Consider the following 22,037-nt stretch of genomic DNA (forward strand, 5'->3'; position numbering starts at 1 on the left):
TCCCTATAAGGCATTTTGTTAAATACTAAGATGCTTCAGATGTGGCTCTCGGCTCAAAGATTTGGAAGAAAGTCATCCACTCATCCATCTACTCAGTACCCATTCATCCATCTACCCATTCATCCATGCATCCACCCATTCATTCGTCCACTGACCCATTAACTTGCCCACCCATCTACCCACCCATTCATCCACTCATCCACCCACCCATTCATGCATCCATTGACTCACCTATTCATCCATCTACCCACCCATTCAATTACCCATCCACTCACCCATTCACTCACCTATCCATATAACTACCCATTCATCCACTCATCCAACCACCCAGTCATGCATCCATTGACTCACCTATTCATCCACCCACTCACCTATTCACTCACACATCCACCCACCCATTCACTCATACATCCACCCACTCATTCACTCACCCATCCATCTACCCACCCATTCATCCACACATCCACCCACCCATTCATGCATCCATTGACTCACCTATTCATCCATCCACCCACCCATTCAATTACCCATCCACCCACCCATTCACTCACCTATCCATCTACCTACCCATTCATCCACTCATCCAACCACCCAATCATGCATCCATTGACTCACCTATTCATCCATCCACCCACCCATTCACTCACCCATCCATTTACCCATTCATGCATCCATCCACTTACCCATTCATGCATCCATCCACTCACCCACTCATGCATCCACCCACCCACCCATCTATTCATTCATCCATCCACTCACCCATTCAGTCACCCATCCATCTACCCACCCATTCACTATTAATTCACTTATCTATCCATCTGTTTATCCTTCTATCCACCCATTCATCCATCCACCTGTCCACCCACCCATCCACCCATCTATTCAGCATTCATCGTGAGTATCTACTATGTACCAGTCATGGTGCTAGGCATTGCAGACACAGCAATGGGCAGGGAGGACATGGGCATTTGCTCTTCCATAATCACAATCACTGTCATAATCACAATCATCTAAGTCACCATTTGGACACTTTCCATGGGGCAGTCCTGGGCCAGGCTCCTGCCATGTGCTAGCTCACTGATGCTTACAGCTTTTCTGAGGTGTGTCCCCACTTCATAGATAAGGAAACTGAGCCCACCTGGCTCATAGGGCTGCCCTGGGGGTGCCCAGGCTAATGCACACAACAAGACAGCATTTGGGTCCTCAGAGGCCACACTCAGAACGTATCCATTTGTGGGCAAGGGCCCTCCAGTGTGGTAGCTGCTGTTACTGTTACATCATTGCAGGAACAGGTCGCTTTGTCCTCTAATCTTTGGCCATCGTCTGTTGGTTCCCATATGTGTGGCTTTTTGCTGGTTTCCTGAGTATCCCTGAGGTCTCACTGTTCAGGCTGGAAGCTCCCAGGGAGAAGGGTGGATTTTTGGCCTTTCAGATCTGCCCCTGGTCCTAGCAGGGATGTCTAGGGCCACTGGCCATCTGGCCTGCTGGCTTCATTGCCTTTCTCCTGCTCACTGTCTCCCTGCCCTGGAGGTGACCTGAGGGGAGCTTACAAAGGTGGATGTCACTAACATTCTAGCACTTCTTTGTGGGGGATCTCAGTGAGAGGCATCCTCCTCTGTCCACTTCAAATAGAGACGCAGGGAGGGGAAGAAGGGCCAGCTCTTGAGGCTGGCCATGGTGCCCCTCGTGCCCATGGTGCCCATGGTTGGTAGAGGACTTTGAGGACCTGGGTGGGGCAGGGCAGGGCTGGGCAGGAGAGCTGGAGACCTATTCTTTCCAGCCTCCCAGCTTCCACTCCCCTGCTGTGGTTCCGGGGCCTCTCTTCCCTTGGCCTTTGCAGCCTTGAGGAGGAACTTTCAGGAAGGAATTTCAGCAGGGGGAATAGCAGCCTCTGTTTTCTTTCCCCTGTTGTTTCAGATGTATCCAAGAGTTTGGAGTTTAGCTCTGGCTTTTGTTCTCTATCTCAGCTCTAGATTGGAGTTGGGGGAGGGATTTGGTTTGGATTTTTGTTTCCTTCCCTGCCCTCCAGGTCTGGAAGGCTGGGATTTTGCCTTGTAGCAGGTGACTCTGGGTTTGGCGAGATGAGGGCGGTCCCTTTTAGCTCATGGAAATGGGGAGCCCAAGCTGGCTTGGCAGAGGCTCCCAGGGTGCGTGGGTGAGCGGCGACGGCTTTGCACACAGCCGAGGACGTGGCTGGATGGTCGGACACCCCTCCCCCCTGGGACAGATGTGGCAGGGAGCCTGGAGCATGATGTCACCGCTGCCTGCCCATCCCCAGCCTGTGCTCCAAGGAGGTCTAGTGCATTGTCTCACCCCCGGAGCATCTCTGCTGGGCTCCTCTGCTGGCGGGGATGGGGAGATGGTGACACAAAGATTGAGCCCTTGCCAGGGAGCACCCAGCTCTGATGGACCACGGCCAACCCTGCAGGGCAGTTTCTCAGGCTTCTCCATTGAAGTAATTCCAATAGCCAAGGGAAGGGACTGTGTCACTCCAAGACCAGGCTCAGGCCAGGGGGGCAGTGGCGTCTGATTGGGGTCCCATAGGGCTCATTACAAGCTATGAGATTTTCTTGAAGTCTCTGGTTTTATCTCAAAGATGTGTGGGAATGTTGCATTTATACCCATCCTCTAGCTGTGCTTTTTTTTTTTTTTTTTTTTTTTTTTTTGAGATGGGGTCTCTCTCTCTAGCCCAGGCTGGAGTGTAGTGGTGCGATCTTGGCTCACTGCAACCTCCACCTCCCGGATCCCAGTTCAAACAATTCTCCTGCCTCAGCCTCCTGAGTAGTCCCTGAGATTACAGGAATATGCCACCATGCCCAGCTAAGTTTTGTATTTTTAGTAGAGACAAGGTTTCACCATGTTGGCCAGGCTGGTCTTGAACTCCTGACCTCGTGATCTGCCCACCTCCGCCTCCCAAAGTGCTGGGATTACAGGTGTGAGCCACTGCGCCTGGACTGGTGGGCTAATTTTTAAATGAAAAGGCTTATTTCCAACAAAGTTGGGTAAAACTGATGTTCTAGGCAGAGAAGCAATTGCACAAACCCACCCTACCCTTGGGGAACCTAATCCTAGTTGGTAGCATTTCATCAGATTTCATACAATTGAGACGGTGCAGCGGAAGGGCCTGGTCCGGGCTGGCCAGTCTTGAGTTGAATAGTCTAATAAACCGCAAAAGCCCCAGGAGCTGTGCCTAGGGAAACTGGTGATGTCACATGTATTGTGCCACGAGTTCTCCATGCACCACTTCTCACCAGCTCCTCAGGACAACGCGGTGAGGATGGTACCATGATCACCCCATTTTGCAGAGGTGAAAACTGAGCTTAGAGAGGTGACCACCAAATGGTGGCGCCAGGGGTTGAATCCTGGCCTCCTGGCTGCTGGTACATCCCTACGGGTCTCTGTGTCACCGGGTGTGGTGAGGGGGCGGTGGGGAGACATTCTGAGTCCTGGTCCCTGCCTACAGGCGCTCCCCTCGTCAGCATGGCCCCCAGGATCCATGGCTACCTGCACCAGCCCCTGCTGGTCTCCTGCTCGGTGCACAGCGCCCTTCCCTTCCGGCTGCAGCTGTGGCGAGGTGAAGCCAGGCTGGGCGAAGAGAGGCACTTTCAGTGAGTGGCCCATGGCAGCTGATTGTCCCCAGCCACAGGGCTCCTGGCTGCTGAGGCCCGGGAGGGATCTCAGGGGAGTGGGTGGCAGGAGAGAGACCTTGGTCTCTGTCACTGTCCTCTTGGGCAGCCCAGCCTGGGACTTCCAGTGCAGCCAGGGATGGAGAAGTTTGTCGTGAGACTCCCACCACTGCTGGGCCATCAGCTGGTGAAGAAGCCGGGGGCCTTCCTCAGCTCCCGGAAAATTCAGCCCATGCAGGGCCCAGCCGTGGGTGTCAGAGCAGGAAGGATGGAGCCCAGGACTCGGAGAGAGTAAGGCCCTGACTCCAAGCCACACAGCATGTCATGGACTGTCCATGTACTTGGCGGTGTACATCTTCTTACCGCGTCTCACAGGGGAATTGGGGTCTCCCCTTTGGGCAGGATTCAGGGGACTGAAGTCCTGAGGGACAGATGAGGCCGAGGAGACCCTGACCGGTGATTGTGCGTCTCCTACTGTTCCCTGTTCACAGGCAGTCAGGAAACAGCAGCTGGGAGATCCCGCGGGCCTCCAAGGCCAAGGAGGGCATGTACGAGTGCACAGCCATCAGCAGGGCTGGGATTGGGCGAGCAAAGGCCCAGATTGTCGTCACAGGTCTGTCCCTTGGGGCCCCTCCATGTACCCCTTCCTTACCCTCTTCCTGGGTTCTTCCACCTAGGATTTCCTCCCGGTGAGTCTCCAGCCAGCTGCCAGGACTGTTCGTCATCCCGCGTCTGGCTACCCAGGCTGCCACCTGCCTGCTGCCCCTCCTTTGTGGCTGTCTCACCCAGGAACGGCCTGTGGGTCTCAGCTGGAGGAAGGCTGAGGACGCGGCTTGGGTCTTCCTGCCCTGCCCAGCTTTGATCCCAGCTCTGACTTCTCGGGGCTCGGCTTTCAGGGGCCGCTGTCCATCTCATGGTCAGGACAGCCTTCGTGCCTCCAAGAATTGGCCAGGATGGTGCCATTGAGCTGGGGAGGTTGGAAACACCACAGGCTGTCTCCAGATTAAATTGGTTTTATTTTAAAAATTACGAATGCAAGCTGCTTTGTAGAGAAAAAAAAGGAACCCATAAGTGTGGAAAGATCAGCCACTCTACATAGACAGCCAGAAACTACACATGCTCCTTGTAGGGAGGCTGGAAAAACATAAACAACCAAAGAGAAGATCAAAATAACTTGTAATCCCTCCATTCTGCCATTTGATTTACTTCCTTTTCGTTTTTTTTCTATGTTCAGCAGTCTCTGATCTTGCCACTTCTTGTGGCTTTTTGCTATCCAGATAGCAGTTTGCTTAGTGCTTTCCTCCTTGGGGGCATATTTGGCTGCTATAAATAGCCCTGCCGTTGGTACAGAGAATCGTTTTGAACACATTGCTCTCTTCCCCTGGCTGGAGATTTCCAAGGCTTTATTCCTCAGCGTGGCATCTTCGACTCCGAGGCACGAAGATGGGCGTCCGGCTTGTTGCACATTGCACTGGCTGTTATTTGGAGAGCAGGCGTGTATCGTGCAGCCCCTGGCGGGTGTATAATGGTGGTGGGAGAAATGACCTCCCACTGGGGTGATGCCTGACGGTGAGCAGATGCTGGTCACCCATGCTGCTGGCTGACACGTCCTGAACGATCTGGTTCCAGCAGACCTGCACCTCAGCGTGGGGTCAGAGCAGGGTCCCAGGTCTAGGCAGCCTCTGGGCTTACATGATGACCCCCGCCCTTGCCTCAGCTCCTCGGTTCCTCCTGTGCTCATGTCCCTGCAGATCCCCCGCCGCAGCTGGTCCCTGCTCCCAACGTGACCGTGTCCCCAGGGGAGACTGCCGTCCTATCCTGCCAGGTCCTAAGCGAGGCCCCCTACAACCTGACGTGGGTCCGGGACTGGCGAGTCCTGCCGGCCTCGACGGGCCGAGTCACCCAGCTGGCTGACCTGTCCCTGGAGGTCAGCAGCATCATCCCCACAGATGGTGGGAGGTACCAGTGCATGGCCAGCAACGCCAATGGGGTCACAAGGGCATCTGTCTGGCTCCTGGTGCGAGGTGAGGCTCATTCTGCTGCTGCTGTTCCCTAGTTCAACACTCGACCTAGTGTTTACCCCAGAAGCCGTGACTCCCTCCCTCTGCTCAGACATTGTCTCTGGTAGGCGACAGCAGCCCTTTCAATGTTTTTTGAACTTTCAGCGAGAGAGAATTCTGTAGCCTCCTAGTCAAAGTCTAATGACTCTCATTGCTGGAAAGTTCCTCCTAATATCTAACTTAAATTTCTACTGCTGTAGGCCAAGCCAATTTCACTGTGTCTTGTCCTTTTTTCTGTGCCATCGAGCCCCTCCATTGTTCCCCACTCCCCACTGCACCCTGTCCAATATGTAGGGCAGGGACTGAATACTGGAACCTTGTGGAAGCTCAGAAGTCAGATGTATTTGGCAGGGATCAGGCAGCACTGACTAGATGGGGGTGGAGGAGGCAGTGCCAAGAGCAACCATATGGGAGTTTTAAGATCCGAGTATGATCCTGGCTAACCCGGTGAAACCCCGTCTCTACTAAAAAATACAAAAAAATAGCCGGGCGAGGTGGCAGCGCCTGTAGTCCCAGCTACTCGGGAGGCTGAGGCAGGAGAATGGTGTGAACCCGGGAGGCGGAGCTTGCAGTGAGCTGAGATCCAACCACTGTACTCCAGCCTGGGCGACAGAGCCAGACTCCGTCTCAAAAAAAAAAAAAAAAAAAAAAAAAGATCCGGGTATGGCCTCAGGTCTACCGAGAATCTAGACAGAGCCTCCTCTCCAAGTGTAAAAACAAGGATGTTGAACAAGTGTTCTCTCTTGTGCCAGTGGCTTTTGAGCGGCTGCTGGAGTGTGTTGGGCAGGATTCTGAGGCTGTGTCTAGGCTCTGCAGGAAGGAGGGGATCCACCAGCGGTGTCTGCCGCCAGTGTGGGAGGGCTGTGGTTGCTGTTTCTAGATGTGCGGGCCTGTGAGCTCTGTTTGAGTCTGACCAGCCTGTTGTTCATAGTTTCCAAAAGGCCAGGTAAGAACCTAAGCTTGGGGCCAATAATAGGGCAGGCCTTGGGGTCAACCTCAAGGTCACTGGAGACAGGAGCCATTCACAGCCTGGGCAGCTGCCTGACATCTCCCTAAGGCTCCCCAGAGTGCTCAGCCTGGAGTGGATGTTCCAGGAGCACAGGACTCCAGGCTGGGATTGTTGGAAAATCAGCCTCCATGTGGCCTGGGGATGTGCTTGGTGGCCGCCTGGTCTACCCAGTTCCCAGAGAAGCCACCCCCGGGGGACTGAAGCCCTCTGGGGTCTTTGCTTTCTCTGTCTTGCCCATCTGTGACTGTGGGAGGGGAAGGGCCGGGGCTGGGTGCCTGGGAAGGCAAGGCTGCGCTGATGGGCTCATCCTCACCCGTCCACTTTTTGGGTCATAGAGGCCCCACAGGTCAGCATCCACACCAGCTCCCAGCACTTCTCCCAAGGTGTGGAGGTGATGGTCAGCTGCTCAGCCTCTGGGTACCCCACACCCTACATCTCCTGGAGCCGTGAGGGCCAAACTCTACAAGAGGACAGCAGGTGAGGGGCAGGACTCCCAGGGGACCTCTCTGGGCCTTGGCCTTCCTACGTGTAAATGAGGGAGTAGCATTTGCCTTCCTTGCTCCTGGGATCATTTGAGACTCGGGAGTGAGATGACTTTGGAAACATGATGCCACCGTGTGGGCTCAGTGCTCGGGGACTCAGGCTGTACGGACCTGCCCCCGAATCCTGCCCCCATCGTTCAGGCCGTGCGGACCAGCGCCAGAGTCCCGCCCCCACCATTCAGGCTGTGCGGACCTGCGCCCAAATCCCGCCCCCGAATCCCGCCCCCACCATTCAGGCTGTGCGGACCTGCGCCGGAGTCCCGCCCCCGAATCCCGCCCCCTACCATTCAGGCTGTGCGGACCTGTGCCGGAGTCCCGCCCCCGAATCCCGCCCCTACCATTCAGGCTGTGCGGACCTGCGCCGGAGTCCCGCCCCCACCATTCAGGCTCTGCAGAACTGTATCTGAATCCCGCCCCCACCATTCATGCTGTGCGGACCTGCGCCCGAATCCCGCCCCCACCATTCAGGCTGTGTGACCTTGGGCAAGTGGTCTTACCTCTCTGAGCCTCGTGAATAAAATGTACATAAAGTGCTTAGCACAGGCCTAGAGCAAGCCATCAGTACAGAATGGTCGTCGCGAGTGGCATTGTTAATTTGTTATTAATGATGACTGTGAAGCAACCCCTTGTGTGACCTGATGTGTTTCTATGGTGTGATTCCAGAATCCATGTGGATGCACAGGGAACCTTGATTATTCAGGGGGTAGCCCCAGAAGATGCTGGGAATTACAGCTGCCAGGCGACTAATGAGGTTGGCACTGACCAGGAGACGGTCACCCTCTACTACACAGGTACCCGGGCCACGAACATCACATTGCAGGAGAGGGGCCTCCTTCCCTCCCTCCCTCCCTCCCTGCCGTCCATCAGTATTTATGGAGCATTTATCTGTTACGTACCGTACTGGGGGCATAGCAGTGAACCATGGTCCCTGTCTGGGTGGAGCTGCTATTCTAAGGAGGAGGCACACACAGGCCAATGGGATGCTTCGTGATGCTGAAGGTGCTGTGAAGAACAGACAGCCTGCTGGTGCGAGGGAGGGATGTGTGCTGCGGGCGAGAGAGAAGCAGCTGCCACGCCCAGGACTCGGTCATGACCTCTCTGAGGCAGTGACCCTTGCCTTAGGGTCACTGTGGGAACAGGGTCGCAGGTGGAGGGACGGGGAGGAGGCATTGAACCTGCAGTGCTCCAGGGGCGGCAAGGAGGCTGGTGTGGCAAGAGTTGGGATGAGGGAGAGGGCTCCCTGAAGCTGTGGAAGATTTTCTTTATGACCTTTGAGGGTTGGTCCCAAATTCTGCATCTCTTCCCCACGCAGACCCACCATCGGTCTCTGCTGTAAATGCCGTGGTGCTGGTGGCCGTTGGGGAGGAGGCTGTGCTGGTGTGTGAGGCGTCCGGGGTCCCCCCACCCCGAGTCATCTGGTATAGAGGTGTGTTGGTGGGGAAGGGCCCTGAAGGAACAGCTTTCCAGAAAGCGGGGGGTTGGAGGGAGATGGGGGGTGTTCTGAATGAGGAGTCTGGGGAGAGCTGGCAGATTCCAGTCCCCCCACCCCGACCCACAGCCAGTGTCAGAGCTGGTGGGTTCCAGCTCCCCGACCCTCACCCCCAGCCTGTGTTGACACAGCTGTCGTAGGTATTCAGAGCAGCACTGAGCCAGACCCAGATTTGAATTCTGGCTTCCCTGGGTGACCTTGGGCAAGTGACTTGGCATCTCTGAGTCTCAGTTTCCTCATCTGGAAAATCAAAGATTGCGTGAGGATTAAATGAGTTCGTATGTGCAAAGGTTTTTTTTTATTTTATTTTATTTTTTGTTTTATTTATTGATTGCTTTTTTTGAGACAGAGTCTCACACTGGCTGGTGTGCAGTGGTGCAGTCTCAGCTCACTGCAGCCTCCACCTCCTGGGTTCAAGGGATTCTTGTGCCTCAGCCTCTGGAGTAGCTGGAGTTACAGGCATGTGCCACCAGGCCTGGCTAATTTTTGTATTTTTAGTAGAGATGGGGTTTTACCATGTTTGACAGGCTAGTCTGGAACTCCTGACCTCAGGTGATCCACTCACCTCGGTTTCCCAAAGTGCTGGAATGACAGGCGTGAGCCACTGTGCCCGACCATATGTACAAAGATTTTAGAACAAGCCTGGCACATGTGCCGTGCTTGGCATTCTTAGTGATAGTGCCGACGATGATGTGATTATCTGGAAATGACAGTAATAATGACAGGGTTGTCCTGAGGCCCTGAGGTCATGGGCAGAACATTTTCAGGGTGCCTGCTGCCGGGCTAGAGTTTGACGGACAGGTGCTGGGGTTGCACTGGGTCTTTCTGGGAGCAGTACTCTGGGCTCCCTCTGAAAGGTCCACCGGGGTCAGCAATACTGTCCCCTCCCACCTGGTCGTGCTCCATTCCTTGCAGCCAGCTGCTTGGGACCTCGTCAGAGCCTCACCCTGACTCTGAGAAAGGCAGGGCAGGTGATATTAGCTTGGCGTTGAGCTTTTTTTTTTTTAGGGTCACAAGCAAGTGGGCGGCACAGGCTTCTGGATTCCTTCTTCACTGCGTATTCTGGCCAAGAGCCCTATCAACCCAGCCCTAGAGCCCCTCTTTAAAAGGTGACCTTACCATGAACTATTCTTACATCTTCAGAAGGAAGGAGATTCTGACACGTGCTACGTGGATGTCCTGCTAGGGGGACTCTATTCTAGGTGAAGTCAGCCAGACACAAAAAGACAAATACTGTCTGATTCCACTTATGTGAGTTACCTAGAGACGTCAAATTCATAGAGACGAAAAGATGGAGTGGTGTTCACCAGGGACTGGGGAGAGGAGAACACGGGGAGTTAGTGTCGAATAGGTATGGAGTTTCTGTTTAGAGAGATGCAAACAGTTCTGTGGAGGCCAGTGATGGCCACGCAACCGTGTGAATGTACTGGATGCTGCTGAGCTAAAAATGCACACCTAAAAATGGTTCAGATCGTCAATTTTATGTTATACATGTTTTTCTACGATAAATAAAATAAAAATTAAATTAAATTTAAAAGGACGGTTAGGATCAGGGGTATCCATTAGGCCTCAGGGGTGGATGGAAGTCAGGCAAGAAACATGAGGGAGGGGCCAGGCGCGGTGGCTCATGCCTGTAATCCAGCACTTTGGGAGCGCGAGGTGGGCGGATCACCTGAGGTCAGGAGTTTGAGACCAGCCTGGCCAAAATGGTGAAACCCTGTCTCTACCAAAAATATAAAAAATTAGGTGAGTGTGGTGGTGTGTGCGTATAATCCCAGCTACTTGGGAGACTGAAGTAGGATAATTGCTTGAATCCAGGAGGTGGAAGTTGCAGTGAGCCGAGATCATGCCACAGCACTCCAGCCTAGGCAACAGAAGAAGACTGTCTCAAAAAAAAAGAAAGAAAGAAAAAGAAAAATGAGGGAGGGCTCAGGGTTCCCCAGGCCCCTCCCAGAACTGACCCAGATCTCAGCCTGGACCTGGGGTGGAGGAGTGGACACCAGCGGGGAGGTCCAGACATGGAGTTCTTGGGCGATGAGCCTGTCATGCAGGGCCTGGCTTAGCCCCAACCGTGTTCAACAGAGAGAAGGCCCAAGCCCCCTGCACGACTGGACCCAAGGGTCCAGACCTTGGGGCTTAAACCTGCCTCCACCCACTGTCCCCCAGGCCCCAACCTTGTGCAGCTGCAGGAGCCCAGGGTCAGGCTGGAGCAACCGCCCACCCTGGTCTCCATGGTAACAGGGACACCGGCCTGATCCTTTATCCCCTTTGGTCCAGGGGGTCTTGAAATGATCCTGGCCCCTGAGGGCTCCAGCTCTGGGAAGCTGCGGATCCCGGTGGCTCAGGAGAGAGATGCTGGCATCTATACCTGCCGGGCTGTCAATGAGTTGGGTGACGCCTCTGTAGAAATCCAGCTGGCGGTTGGACGTGAGTGTACACCTTGGCTCCCCCTCCCCTGCCCATTCCCCTTTCCCAGCCTTCTGCCTGCTTCTGAGTAGGGAGGGGAAGCTCTCCCACACCAGTGGCCAGTGTGGATGGCATCATGTGGGTCCTGAGCATGTGGGGACAGAGGAAGTCCAGGGGAGGTGGTGCATGCATCAGCTCTTGCTGGGTAACACATAGCCCCCAAATTGTGCGGCTTAAACAATAAGTATTTATTTCACAGTCTGAGGATCAAGAATCTGAAAGTGGCTTGGCTGGGTGATTCTGGCTCAAGGTCCATCCTGAGACTGAAATCAATATCTTGGCTAGGGCTGCAGTCATCTCAAGGTTTGCCTGGGCCTAGGGGATCCACTCCAGGCTCACTTATGGGGCTATTGACAGGAGGCTCCCAGAGAAAGAGAGAGAGAATCTCAGAGGGAAGCCACAGTCTTGGAAGTAACAAACCATTGCTTCTGCCCTGTTCTATTGGTCCCACAGAGCAACCCCGGTGCAGTGTGTGTGGGAGGGGCTACCCACGGGTGTGAAGACCAGGAGGCAGGGATCACTGGGACCAGCTTGGAGGCCCACCGCAGACAGTTTGGTTCAGCTCGGGATGAGACCTGAATTTGGGTCTCGTCTCTGTCCCCACCTATGTGCCTTGGTCATGTCATGGAGCCTCAGTTTCCCTCAGTTTCCCATCTGTAAAGTGAGGTTGACTGCACTACTCCCCTCTGTGGGTTGCTGTGAGGATTCAGTGACGCTCTGTTAGCACAAGGTTGGGCCCATAGTGATAGCTTAGTAAATCGGGGGAGAGGGGTGATCATCCACTTGTTTCCAGATGTGGAGTCCAGATTCCTTGGTGACCAGTGCATGGCCTCAGCTGTGACTTCCGGGATGTCTCTGTTCCAGGTCGGAGTTCCTGGCACTGGGACTTGCTCGGAAGCTGTGGGTACAGCTCCTTGGCACACAGAGCTGGGACAGATCAGGCTCTAAGTGTTTGCTGAAGCTGTGGCGAGAGAGGCGGGTGCTGCAGTTCTAGGGAAGCGAAGAGAATCGAGAATGTGCTGGTCTGGGCTGAATGGGCCAGGCTGGGCCAGGGCTGGGTGGGGCAGCTGAGGAGCTCCCAAGACGGGCCAGGCTGTGGCTGGAGTAGGCATAGGTAGGAGGGTCTGACTTGGGGGGGGGGGGGGTTGTGCTGTCTCAGGGTTGAGATCCTGTCAGTCTTGGGGTGCTCTTAGCCTTCGTTCGCTTGTTCTGTCTTTCATTCCTCCAACACAGGGTCACCAGGTGCTTGTGTGCCAGGCCCTGTGCTGGGGACACAGGGCAGGTGAGACATAGCACCAGCCTTTGTGTTGCTCATGAGCTCAGGCAGAGAGAACAGAGGACAGGCAATGAGCACGCACAGGGCACCAAGTGGCTGGAAGTTGCATCCTCAGGGGCTGTGGGTGCCCAGAGAAGGCTAATCCCAGGAAGACTTCTTGGAGGAGGCGATGTCTAAACTGAAACCAGAAGCATCCAGAAAGATGATGAGCTGGGAACAGTGTTCCAGGCAAAGGGAACAGCATGTGCAGCCCTCCCCATGGCAAGAGAAGTGAGGCAGAGAGAGGGTGGGGAGGGGGCGGCAGGACGGCTGCCACCTGATACCAGTCACTCCCCACCTGGGGAGCTGCAGAGAAGTTTGGGCTGTGCCCTGAGGGGGTTGGTGAGAGGTTTCCAGGAGGAGGGCAATGTACTCAGACTTTTCCACTGTGGCTGGGTTCTCAGGTAGGCTAGGCGGGGCCATGGGCTCAGGAGCCTGATAAGGACAGCCACAGAAACACAAGCTGGCACTTCTGGGGCGTTTGCCCGGTGCTGGCGCTAGCCCAGAGCACATTTTGTTGCTGGCTTATGTAACCCTCACAACAACCCTTGGAGACAGAGCTATCATCATCCCCTTTACAGATGGGGAAAACAAGGCACAGGAAAGTTGCGTGCCTTCACCAAGATCACACAGCTGGTGAGTGGCAGAGGTAGGATCTGAACCAAGGGTCTTGCGCCTTCAGCCCCTGGCCTTGAGTCTGATGCTCACCAGCAGAGTGGGCCTGGGTGCTGCTTCACCTCTCCAAGTCTTGGGCTCCTCATTGCCAAAATGAGATGTTGTGTGAGCAAGAGAGAAGGAAGGCCTGTGGCACGTGAGCTGTGATCCAGCTGCTGACACTGGTATTAGAGGTTCTGGGTGAGCAGATAGGGTGCTCCCGGGAGGGGGCACCTAGTATTGTGATGGGCTTTGTCGTCTTTTGCTCAGCATCTGACTTATTTGAAGCAGAGCCATATTTCTTTCTTTTTCTTTTCCTTTTTTTTTTTTTTTTTTTTTTTTTGAGACAGAGTCTCGCTCTGTTGCCTGGGCTGGAGTGCAGTGCAATGGCGCAATCTTGGCTCACTGCAACCTCTACCTCCTAGGTTCAAGTGATTCTCCCACCTTAGCCTCCTGAGTAGCTAGGATTAGAGGCATGCACCACCATGCCCAGCTAATTTTTGTATTTTTAGTAGAGACAGGGTTTCACCATGTTGTTCGGGCTGGTCTCAAACTCCTGACCTCAGGTGATCTAGCCGCCTCAACCTCCCAAAGTGCTGGGGTTATAGAGATGAGCCACTGTGCCTGGCCCAGAGTCGTATTTCTTTGGGATCCAAGCTGAATGCCCGCCTAGACCTGTTCCTTTGCCTGTCTGCTGTTGACCTCAGAGCCATGTCCCTGTGGCAGAGTTTCTGGGCTAACTAGGTCAGGGAAAGGATGGACAATGGCCCAGCACCTGTAGGTCTGGGGTAAGCTGGTCTGGCAGCAGTGGTGGGAAATGAAATTTCCTGCCTATCTGGGTGGCAGCTGTGGCCCAGCCTTCCTGGCCAAGCTGGCAGAGGTCAGGAACGGGTATGTACTGTGCCTGCTTCCTGCTGTTGAGCTGGGAGCTGGCTTCCTGGCAGTGTCTGGGGCATAGGAAGGGAGGCACTCTACTCTTCTGTGCCAGGAGGACCTGCAATTGTCAACCAGCCTGCAAGGCACTGGTGGATTATCTTCCAAGCCTGGCATCTGCCAGTCAGGAGTCCTAGGTGCCATGCCCAGGTCCACTGGTATTTGCCTGCCTTGTTTACCTCTTAGAGCCTCACTTCCCTCTGTGAAATGGGGAGGGTGGTAGCAGAGCTGTGCTCACAGGGTCCTCGAGAGGTTTCCTGAGAACGTGCTTCGCTCAGGGCTTGTATAGAATAAATAATCAATGCATGTGAGCACCCTCCCCCCAAAACCTGTGTCCAGGCTGGGTGAACTGACCAGCACTTGGTGAGGCGGGATGACTCGTCACATGGCTGGTTGCCTGACTGTGGGTGGCACCCCCTCCTGAGTTCAGTGCCCTGAGCTGTGGTGTGTGCTTTACTTGATTCCTCTCTAAATGAATGTGTGTCCTCTTTTTTTTTGAGATGGAGTCTTATTCTGTCACCCAGACTGTAGTGCAATGGTGCGATCTTGGCTCACTGTAACCTCCGCCCCCCGGGTGCAAGTGATCCTCTTGCCTCAGCCTCCCGAGTAGCTGGGATTACAGGCATGCACCACCATGCCTGGCTAATTTTTGTATTTTTTGTAGAGATGGGGTTTCTCCATGTTGGCCAGGCTGGTCTTGAACTCCTGACCTCAGATGACCCGCCCACCTCAGGCTCCCAAAGGGCTGGGATTACAGGCGTGAGCCAGTGCGCCCGGACTAAATGGATATGCCTCCTCTTTCTGTCCTCTCATTTCAGTCCCTGCTTCTTAGTCCCATCCTAGAAGCTCCTGGTTGCTGGGGGCTGAGCTGGGGAACAAGGAGATGTGCTGTTTTAGACACTAAAGACTCTCTGGCCAGCCTTGGGAGAGGGGAGTTGGGAAGAAATGGGCCGGGCTCTGTGATGAGGGGCCATGGTGAGGTGACTTCTCCATCAGGCACAGCAGGTACTGGCAGAAGGCCCTGCACTTGTAGGCGTCCAGGATGCTTTTCTAATTTTGATTTCTTTTTAAAATCAGAAGAAAAAATGACCAATAGTGAATAAAGACGAATCCAGCCTGCATCGTTCATGTCTTTGTGCCAGTGCACAAACACATATAATATAAAGAAATATAATTTCTTATATTATATGAATAGCATATAGAAATAGCATAAAGAAATATAATTTTCCATGTTTCTTTACGGAGGAAGAGGAGTAAAGGCATCTCGTGGCCCTGACCAGCAGAGCTGCCACCCTAGGTCCAGTCATAGGATTCTCTCTGTGGGAAAAGCGTTCCCCAAGTCCTCAGGAAAGGGGGCTGTGGAGACCCCTCCCCAGGGTCCACTTTGCCCATCTGCACAGTCTTCAGGCCTGAGACTCCTCCCTCCTCCTGGCAAACTGAGTCGCAGGGGCCTCTTCTGGAGCTGGCTGCACTCCCCCAGGCCTGCCCCCGCGCTCTGAGCCACAGCCCTGGGTGGGCGGCAGCCGCTAGGGGTGCGGGCTGTCCAGGCAGTGATAAGGAGTCCTACAGCTGTAAGGTACAGGGATCAAAGTGAAAATAGAGTTACCGCCTTCCAGATGGGTAAACTGAGGCCCGGAGTGGGGCTGGGGCTCATTCCCGCATGCCCAGTGAGGCAGAGGCAGAGTGGGGGACTTCAGGCCAGTGTCCCTTTCGCTGGGGGAGCAGCAGGGGCAGGGGAGTTACCACCTCTGTCATCTGACTTCACCAGGGCCTTTCCCCTGGAAAATCCCCAGGAGGGGAGTGTGGCCTGACCAGCTTGGTCTGTGCTCTCACCCTCAGCAGCTCTGAGAGCGCCTCCTGCAGTTGGTCAGCAGCCTCACCTGCAAGCAGGAAGTTAGTTACTCCTTCCCTTTGAACCTGCCCTAGATGAGCTCCTCCCTTCCTCCCTCTCTCCCTCCCTCCCTCCTTCCTTCCCTCCCTCCCTCCCTCTTTCCCTCCCTCCCTCCCTTTCTTCCTTCTGCCCTAGATAAGCTCCTTCCTTCCTTCCTTCCTTCTTTCCTTCCTTCCTTCCTTCCTTCCTTCCTTCCTTCCTTCCTTCCTTCCTTCCTTCCTTCCTTCCTTCCTTCCTTCCTTCCTTCCATCCATCCATCACCTGTCTGGTGCTGGTCTTCATGCCTGTTACTTGGGGATGCCAAATGGTATCCTTTACACTTGAGCCTCGAGGCTGCAGTGAGCTATGATTGCGCCACTGTGCTCCAGTCTGGATGATAGAGCGAGACCCCACCATCTCTCTCTCTCTCTTTGTCTTTTTTTTGGAGACAGAGTCTTGCTCTGTCACTCAGGCTGGAGCGCAGTGGCGCTATCTTGGCTCCCTCCAACCTCTGCCTGCTGGGTTCAAGCGATTCTCCTGCTTCAACCTCCTGGGTAGCTGGGATTACAGGTGCCCAACACCGTGCCTGGCTAATTAATGTATTTTTATTTTATTTTATTATTATTATACTTTAAGTTCTAGGGTACATGTGCATAACGTGCAGGTTTGTTACATATGTATTTTTTTTTTTAGTAGAGACGGGGTTTCCCCATATTGAACCCAGGAGGCAGAGGTCGCAGGGAGCCGAGATTGCGCTACTGCACTCCAGCCTGGGCGACAGAGCGAGACTCTGTCTCAAAACAAACAAAAACAAACCAGAGTCAGGAGACGAAGCAGGGCTGTTCGGGGCTAAGGAGGGCAGGGAATTGAAAGTGATCTGGGAGGAGAGGGATCAGAGGCATGCTTGGAGCAGGAGGCTGGAGCTGGGTTCTGCGGTCAGGCTGGGTGTAGCTGGGGAAGGTAGGCTGTTGTGGTGTTCTGCTCGGGGTAGGTGAGGTGTGGCAAAGCTGTACCCCTGGTGGCCAGGGCTCTGCCGGAACAGTGACCTTGTCTAGGGCGGGCCCAAGCAAAGGCTTTCTGGGATTCTGGGATTCTGAGCTTCGGCAGCTGCCAGACCCCGATGAGAAAGGGAGGTGTCTGAGGTCGGGTCCAAGACTGTCTTCCTCCTCACAGTAACTTTCCAAGTTGTGTTTATATCTCCCTGGAACTTCTCTAATCCCTGAGGCCAGGAGGGAAATTTGCTGTCATGATTTGGATGGATGAAGGATATTTCTGGAGACAAATGGAAAGAACAGGGAGGTAGAGGCTTTTCCGTGGTGCCAGACTCAGAGGGTTAAAAAAAAAAAAAAAGGCCAGGGACCTCCCTGCTGCAGGGGCCTGGGACAAGGGCCTGAGGACAGTGACCAGAGGCTGCTGAGGGAAGGACCTGGACCCACTTGGCTTGGACCTGCTCCTGGCCTGCTGAAGGAGAGACAGGATCTTGAGTTTCTGTTTTGGGAAATAACTTCTTTTTTTTTCTTCTCCTGATTATGAAAGTCAAATGATGCTTAGGAAAAAAAAAAAAAAAAAGATGTGGAAGAAACACTGCAAGCTATTGACAGTGGTTACCTTAGGGAAGGGCGTGGGATTTGGGGTGTGTGGAGCAAGAATAAGGAGAATTTCTGCCCTTTGTGTATTATTAGAATGTCTTATACCTCCTGGTTTCCAGGACAGTTCTTGTTTAACCAGTTGTCCTGGGGTCACAATTAATGCAGCCCCTTTTCACTCTCGAGTGGCTCAGTTCAGACCCTAATGTATAAGGTCACGTTATTTATAACAAGCAAGTTTAATTCTGTATGCTCTTTACAAAAAAGTTCAGCCAACAGGGCAAGCTCTAGAGGAGAGGGCGAAGAAGACCCATAATCCTCCACGACGCTGGCTGTTTGGGGTGGCGGCCACAGAACGGGCTATGGAAATGGCAGCTGAGTCCCGCCAGGCCCCCCAGGCCATGCTCCCCTCCACAGAAGTGGGCCTGGCTTAGGCTAGGGGGTTAAGCATCAGAGGGGAGCTCAGAACACCTCCAAGAGGAAGCCCCTCTGGCCCAGGAGGAGGCGAGGGGTAGGGGAGGGTAGGCAGGGGTAGAAGTGAAGGCTCACCCTCAGCTCCTGTGTCAGCAGGTCACAGTCAGACTCAGAAACACACCTTGCAGCCCCTCGGAAGGGCTTCCCGGGAGGTGTCGCAGTCAGGAGTGGGTCTGCTGCTCTCCTTAGCCTCTGGGGTAAAGCCAGGCCCCTGTAGACCCCACGAGTCACTCCCTCTGCCTCATCCCAAGAACTCTCCAGGGCTGGAGGCCACTCTGCTCAGGTTGACCCTGGAGCCTTGGACAGGAGTCGGCCCCCAGGTTCACAAGGGCAATAGTACAGGGGGAGGAGAGGGAGGCAGTTCCTTGGGGACCTGCCACTGAGCAGGTCCAGCCTCCAGGCATGGTTGACTGGTCACCTCCCTGCAGATGCGCCCCAGCTGACGGAGCTGCCCCGGGATGTCACTGTGGAACTGGGGAGGAGTGCCCTCTTGGCATGCCGGGCCACAGGCCGCCCGCCCCCGATGGTCACCTGGCGCCGCGGAGATGGCCAGCCTCTGGGACTCAGGCTGGGGGCCGGGCGAGGCAGCAGGTCTCGGCAGCCGGATTCGGGAGTGCTGTTCTTTGAAAGTAAGAGATTGGGGCTGGTGGGGGGTGGGCAGGGAGACAGGATGGCCTCTGACACCCCAAACCCCAAGGCCGGTGGCCGAGAGCAGGGCCCTGACCCCCAGCACTGACCATAAAGCGGAGGCTGATATGCCGTCACACTTCGGCTGGGTGGCTCTGGCCAAGTCATTCCGCTACGCTGACCCTGGTCATAATCATGACCATGAAACCTACTAGCCCCCTGGCTGATTGACAGCTCACTTTAAGGGGCTGTTGTGTGGATAATCTGTACTAAGTGCTTAGCACAGTTCTTGCCACATGCTGTCACACACGTGTACACTGCTATGGTTACCATAATTACTACTGCACCTACCCCACCACCCACTGTTTACTACACGCCAGGCCCGAGGGCAGGCACTGTGTCAACCCCTCCCAATCACACCACAAGATACAGGCCAATTACCCCCATTCCACAGATGAGCAAACTGAGGTTTCTCACCCTTCCAAGGTCTAGCTGTGTCCCTCACCCCTTCCCTCTCTGCCATCCCAGCCTTCCCTCCTGAACCTCTGTAAGTCCAGGCCATGCCCAGGGGCTGTCTCTGCACCTGGGGAACTGGAGCCCTTGGGGGTTGCAGCTGTGGTGTGCCTTGGCAGTCACACCTGCCTCTCTCGTGCCCCTCAGATGTAGCACCAGAAGACCAGGCGTCGTATGTCTGTGAAGCTCGAAACGTCTTTGGGAAAGTCCAAGCCAAGGCCCAGCTCATCGTCACTGGTCACGGTTCGCTGGTGGATCTGAGGGCCCTGGGAGGTGGGGGGCAGGTGCTCCCTGGGGGCACAGTAAGGCTGTGGGCGCCTCCAGGGAGACTCTCCTGGCCCATCTGTTGGAATAAATGAATCCACAGCCGAATTCTCCAAGAGCAGCACCTGTGCCCCTGCATCCTGGGCAATGTCCTGGGGGTCCTGTGACCCTTTAGGATCCCCAATTCTGATGCCATCTCCCAGTTTCCTGGGGAGGGAGAGGGGAGCAGGAACCTCTGTCCCCCAGACAACCACCCAGGGCACCTATTGTGGCTGACACCGGCTCCTCTCCCGACAGCCCCACCACAGATCGCCAGCAGCGCCCCCACCGTCCGGGTCCTGGAGGGGCAGCCTGTGTCCCTGCCCTGCATCGTCCTGGCTGGGCGGCCCCTCCCGGAAAGGCACTGGCTCAAGGGTGGCCGGCCTGTGAGTGCTGGGCTCCTCTGGGTGCGGTGGGCCATGGCACCTGGGGAAGGAGGGGGCTGTCACAGCCATGCCTCGGTCTCTGCTTAGCTGTTTCCCCTCCTGGGAGTGGCCTCTTCCTTCTGCCCTCTTTTTAGCCCCATTTCAGAACCTTCTCTGATAACGCCCTGATGGTGTTTACTGCCCTTTAAAGTCTTGCCGGCTGTCAGACGGGTCATAGCTGCTGGACCCCTGGGAACTCTGCAGGGGAATCGTGTGCCTCAGGAGTGCTGTGGGCCAGGGAGCAGGGATTTGGTGGAGGCCCAGTCTCAATGCAGTGGTCTCCCCGCTTCTTATGATTCCAGAGCAGGGATGTGACCTGTGCAGTTTACTTTCTGCTCCAAATACCAGTGCGTGCCGAATGCACAGTGGTTGCCTTATCAATCAGTTCACGTCCATTTGATTTTCTGGGTGTTCTTCTGTTTGCATCTTCTATTGACTCTTTCATTACCTCTTCCCTTTCCTCAATTCTTCTGCCTGGTCTCAGACACACTGGGTCCCTGTGCCCTGCAGGCTACAAAGAGGTGCCTTCCCAACTCTGCATTCCCAGGAGAGACTCTCATGGGCCCAGCTTGGGCCAGGCCCACCCTGGTCCAGTGGACAGAGGGAGAGGTGGGGTCAGGGTATGCAGGGGTCAGGCCCACCCAGCCCTGCAGGGTCTCTGGAGGGCTTGACTGGCCACTCGGCAGGGACTCACAGAGCTCCTTAGCCTTCTCTGAGCCCCCGGACTCTCGGTCCTGGCTGCTCCCTGCTGGCTTGATGGGCAGCATAGTTTCCCAAGGGTTCTCTCTCAGCTGCCTCTGAGTGAGGCCCGAGGCTAAGCTGGTACTAAGCTGGTACTTCCTCGCCCCCACCAGCTCCCACCTGGTAGCCGGTATTCTATCCGAGCAGATGGCAGCCTCCACCTTGACCGAGCGTTGCAGGAGCACGCGGGGAGGTACCGGTGTGTGGCCACCAACACGGCCGGCTCTCAGCATCGGGACGTGGAGCTGGTGGTCCAGGGTGAGTCCTGGGGCCACCAAGGTGGTGGTCATGGGGCAGGGAACATGATGGGGTGGGGGAGTGTGCAGAGGTAACTTGATCTTGAATGCATTTGCTTTAAAAAATCGCGCAAATGATATATATTCTCTGTGGAAAAATTAGGGATTTGACAAGTTAAAAAAATACTCTCATAATACCAGTAGCTAAAAATAACCAGATTTTGCATTTGGGCATGTATCTTTTCATACTCTATACACACACACTATATATATCACACACACCTATATGTAGTATATATACACTATGTATAGATAGAATATATATTATTTATACATGATTCATGCAGATTCTTTGTATGTTCTTATAAATTATATAAAAATTATCATCTATGTATCTATCTTTTTATCTATCATTTATCCATCTAATCTATCTACCTGTTTACATACCTAGTTAAAAACCAAATAGGATCACATGCTGTCATTGTCTTGGCCCCTAAGTATTTCCGTGACAAGATGTTATGGCTGTTCTGTTTTCTGTCAATTAAGATTCAGGCCGGGCGCGGTGGCTCAAACCTGTAATCCCAGCACTTTGGGAGGCCGAGACGGGCAGATCACAAGGTCAGGAGATCGAGACCATCCTGGCTAACACGGTGAAACCCCGTTTCTACTAAAAAATACAAAAAAACTAGCTGGGCAAGGTGGCGGGCGCCTGTAGTCCCAGCTACTCCGGAGGCTGAGGCAGGAGAATAGCGTGAACCCGAGAGGCGGAGCTTGCAGTGAGCTGAGATCCGGCCACTGCACTCCAGCCTGGGCGACAGAGCAAGACTCCGTCTCAAAAAAAAAAAAAAAAAAAAAAAGATTCAGAGGCATCAGTTTAATAAGGGGTTGACCATGCCCCCTGATTATCTAATTATCTGATTATCTGTACTCCCCCTCAACACCACCACGTCCCCCCACAACCCGGGAATGAACAGCCTCATACCTACACATTGTAGGTGACCTCGTACCTACGTGACCAATTCTTTCCTTAGGATAAACCCATTAATGTGGATTAAGTTTTGCATCACAGAGATGATATGTTTTTGGAATTTTTGGTGTTTTGCCCAGCTGCTCTCCTGCCCACAGCACTGGGTTCTTTTGTTCACCCAACTGGGAACCACTGTGCTTT

The 22,037-nt window shown here is 54.4% G+C and overlaps 1 protein-coding gene across 1 annotated transcript in view; it reads left to right on the top strand.

Annotated features, from left to right (window-relative positions):
- The first annotated feature begins 5,594 nt into the window (after positions 1-5,594).
- Positions 5,595-22,037, top strand: part of LOC115893996 (hemicentin-2-like) — a 49,343-nt gene continuing 32,900 nt past the window's right edge. The window contains exons 1-9 of the mRNA XM_030920139.1: positions 5,595-5,650; positions 7,031-7,172; positions 7,901-8,028; positions 8,550-8,663; positions 11,004-11,153; positions 18,453-18,653; positions 19,312-19,407; positions 19,726-19,853; positions 20,747-20,891. Coding sequence (XP_030775999.1) covers positions 5,596-5,650; positions 7,031-7,172; positions 7,901-8,028; positions 8,550-8,663; positions 11,004-11,153; positions 18,453-18,653; positions 19,312-19,407; positions 19,726-19,853; positions 20,747-20,891 — 1,159 coding nt within the window. The 5' untranslated portion in view covers position 5,595. The remainder of the gene's footprint in view (positions 5,651-7,030; positions 7,173-7,900; positions 8,029-8,549; positions 8,664-11,003; positions 11,154-18,452; positions 18,654-19,311; positions 19,408-19,725; positions 19,854-20,746; positions 20,892-22,037) is intronic.

This window comes from Rhinopithecus roxellana, chromosome 16, assembly GCF_007565055.1.
Source record: "Rhinopithecus roxellana isolate Shanxi Qingling chromosome 16, ASM756505v1, whole genome shotgun sequence".
Classification (NCBI taxonomy): domain Eukaryota; kingdom Metazoa; phylum Chordata; class Mammalia; order Primates; family Cercopithecidae; genus Rhinopithecus; species Rhinopithecus roxellana.